This window comes from Drosophila montana, unplaced genomic scaffold (genome assembly GCF_035044405.1).
Source record: "Drosophila montana isolate Dmon_TW-CO22-7 unplaced genomic scaffold, ASM3504440v1 contig_1866_1, whole genome shotgun sequence".
Taxonomy (NCBI): domain Eukaryota; kingdom Metazoa; phylum Arthropoda; class Insecta; order Diptera; family Drosophilidae; genus Drosophila; species Drosophila montana.
Window position 1 is genome coordinate 78,339 of NW_026996785.1, and position 2,373 is coordinate 80,711.

At 36.2% G+C, this 2,373-nt stretch overlaps 1 protein-coding gene across 1 annotated transcript; it reads left to right on the forward strand.

Moving 5' to 3' along the window:
• Positions 1-206: 206 nt before the first annotated feature.
• LOC135441210 (fork head domain-containing protein FD4-like) lies at positions 207-1,877 on the forward strand. The gene has a single exon (XM_064700728.1). The coding sequence runs from the start codon at positions 593-595 to the stop codon at positions 1,763-1,765; it is 1,173 nt and encodes a 390-aa protein (XP_064556798.1). The 5' UTR covers positions 207-592; the 3' UTR covers positions 1,766-1,877.
• Positions 1,878-2,373: the final 496 nt, after the last annotated feature.

Sequence of the window (2,373 nt, forward strand, 5' to 3'; positions counted from 1 at the left end):
TTATATTTTGATTGCATTGCTCACTGTGGTTGGTTGTACTGCATTGCTCACTTAGTACAATAACCGACACGCCGTCTGTTGGTCTGCTGTAAGAGTGATTTTGTTTTATGTGAGTCGGGTTCTTCGTTTGTTTTGCTTCGGGTCTGTCGTTATCTTCGCTTCAAACTCATTGCAAAGTAGCCACTGCAACTCACGTATTCGTATTCAGCTTTAGATGGTAATTCGCCAGACCGGTCAAAACTTGGAGAGCGCGCTTACATTTCGTGTTGTTGCTTTTGCTAAAGCTTATCAGAAGAGTAGTATTTGTGCGGCGATTATTAACGTGAGCTCGTGCAGTTATTTTACCGTCGCTGATACCGTCGCCTTTGATATGTCGAATCAGGCTATTTACATAAAAATAAGCTTCGCAACAAAGATAATGTCTCTAATAAACACTCGTTCAATATTAAGTATTTTGTGTTTACCAGTTAAAAATTAGTTATATTATAAAAATGCCGTTTATCATGATATGATATTGAATATTTAAAAACACATTTAATACTGGCACAGACGTTTAATTCATTAATAACGCAAGACTTCCAGTATTCAAATAATGCCTAGGCCTTCACGTGAATCCTACGGTGATCAGAAGCCTCCATATTCATATATATCGCTGACAGCAATGGCTATTTGGAGCTCAACAGAAAAAATGTTACCATTAAGCGATATATATAAATTTATAACCGACAGGTTTCCATACTATCGAAAAAATACCCAACGATGGCAGAACTCACTAAGACACAATTTAAGTTTCAACGATTGTTTCATTAAAGTACCGCGACGCCCAGACAGACCCGGAAAGGGGGCCTATTGGGCTCTTCACCCACAAGCCTTTGACATGTTTGAGAATGGAAGTTTGTTACGACGAAGAAAGCGATTTAAGTTACATAAGAATGATAAAAATTTACTCAATGAAGAGTTGACAGCACTAGCGAACATTAATCGGTTTTTCTTCACTGCCCGATCTGGGAGTACCATTTCCCAAATGCCCACGCTGGACCTAAGCAATACAACTATGAATGTGGAGTCTTCCGTTGTTTTATCACACTCTTCAAATCGTTTATCACCAGCTATGGCACAACATTGCCCTTTACCGCATGGACATATTGCAACATTATCACAATCTAGGCACACTCCTTTAAATAACGGCGAAACTACTCATTCGACCGAAATAACCATGAGCAATCAGCGCTCGCCGACAAATTTCGAACTTGAAGGCATCAATAGTTATCGACCAAAACGATTATTCACAATAGAAAGCCTTATTACTCCTGATAAGCCTGAGCAACTCTCAGAGGATGAAGATGTTGACGATGATCGCACTGATATCGATGTTGTAGAATGCGGAAACTCTTACACTAAAATAACTGATTATCCACGAAAATCTGATGAATGTCTGCCAATTGCTATGCCTACTCGTTATGAGGATCAACGCCAACGCCCACTACCTCCACTACATACAATAACAGCTTCTGCTCATCTACCATTTCTTCATTATGCCGCTGGTGTCAACGTATCTGGTCTAAGTTCTAATAGCATACAGTCTTCAGGAATTCCCACAATGACGTATGATTTAGCTCTGGCCCATCCGCTTTTAATGATGTCAGCACCAATTGGAAATATAAACAGCAGTTATTGTAACAATTTTTCAATTATACCACCGCCACAAGCATACCGAGGTCCGGAAGCTCAAAATAGAGTAAGCTCTGGTATGCGAACGATATAAAAATTATTCCTTAGAATGATTCCTATTCCTAGTGAAAAAATAAAAAAATCTATCCAATGCTGTTAATGTATATACAATTAGTTCCTTTTGAAATAAGGGTTATGAATTAAAGCTTAACATATAGACCATATTTAAAAATTTATAAATTCTCAAATTCTATTTAAGGATGTATGACGCCCACGATGAGTAAATGAACAATATATATAAATTGAAAATATAAATATTTTTAAAACAATTTTAATTTCATTTTTAATGTCATCTTTTATAAGTCTGTATATGTACTAGTAAATTCATGTTTCATAGTAGTATTAATAAATGTATATACATAGGACGATAAAATATTTTGAATAAATACGTAATGCAATGAAAAGTCCAAAAATATTCGCTTTATTAGTACGTATGCATGCAAAATTAGATACAAGACAAGCTTGTCAAACTCAAACAAAAAATTAAAGAAACAAATACAAAATATTAGCTTAGGTAAACAGTATAAGTAAAAAGTATTAAAAAGAAACGAGGATAAACGCTTTAGTCGAGTGACCCATTTGGTAGATACAGTGTACCCAACCCGAAGTGTCGTAACTTGCATTTGATTGAGTGCAACCGAC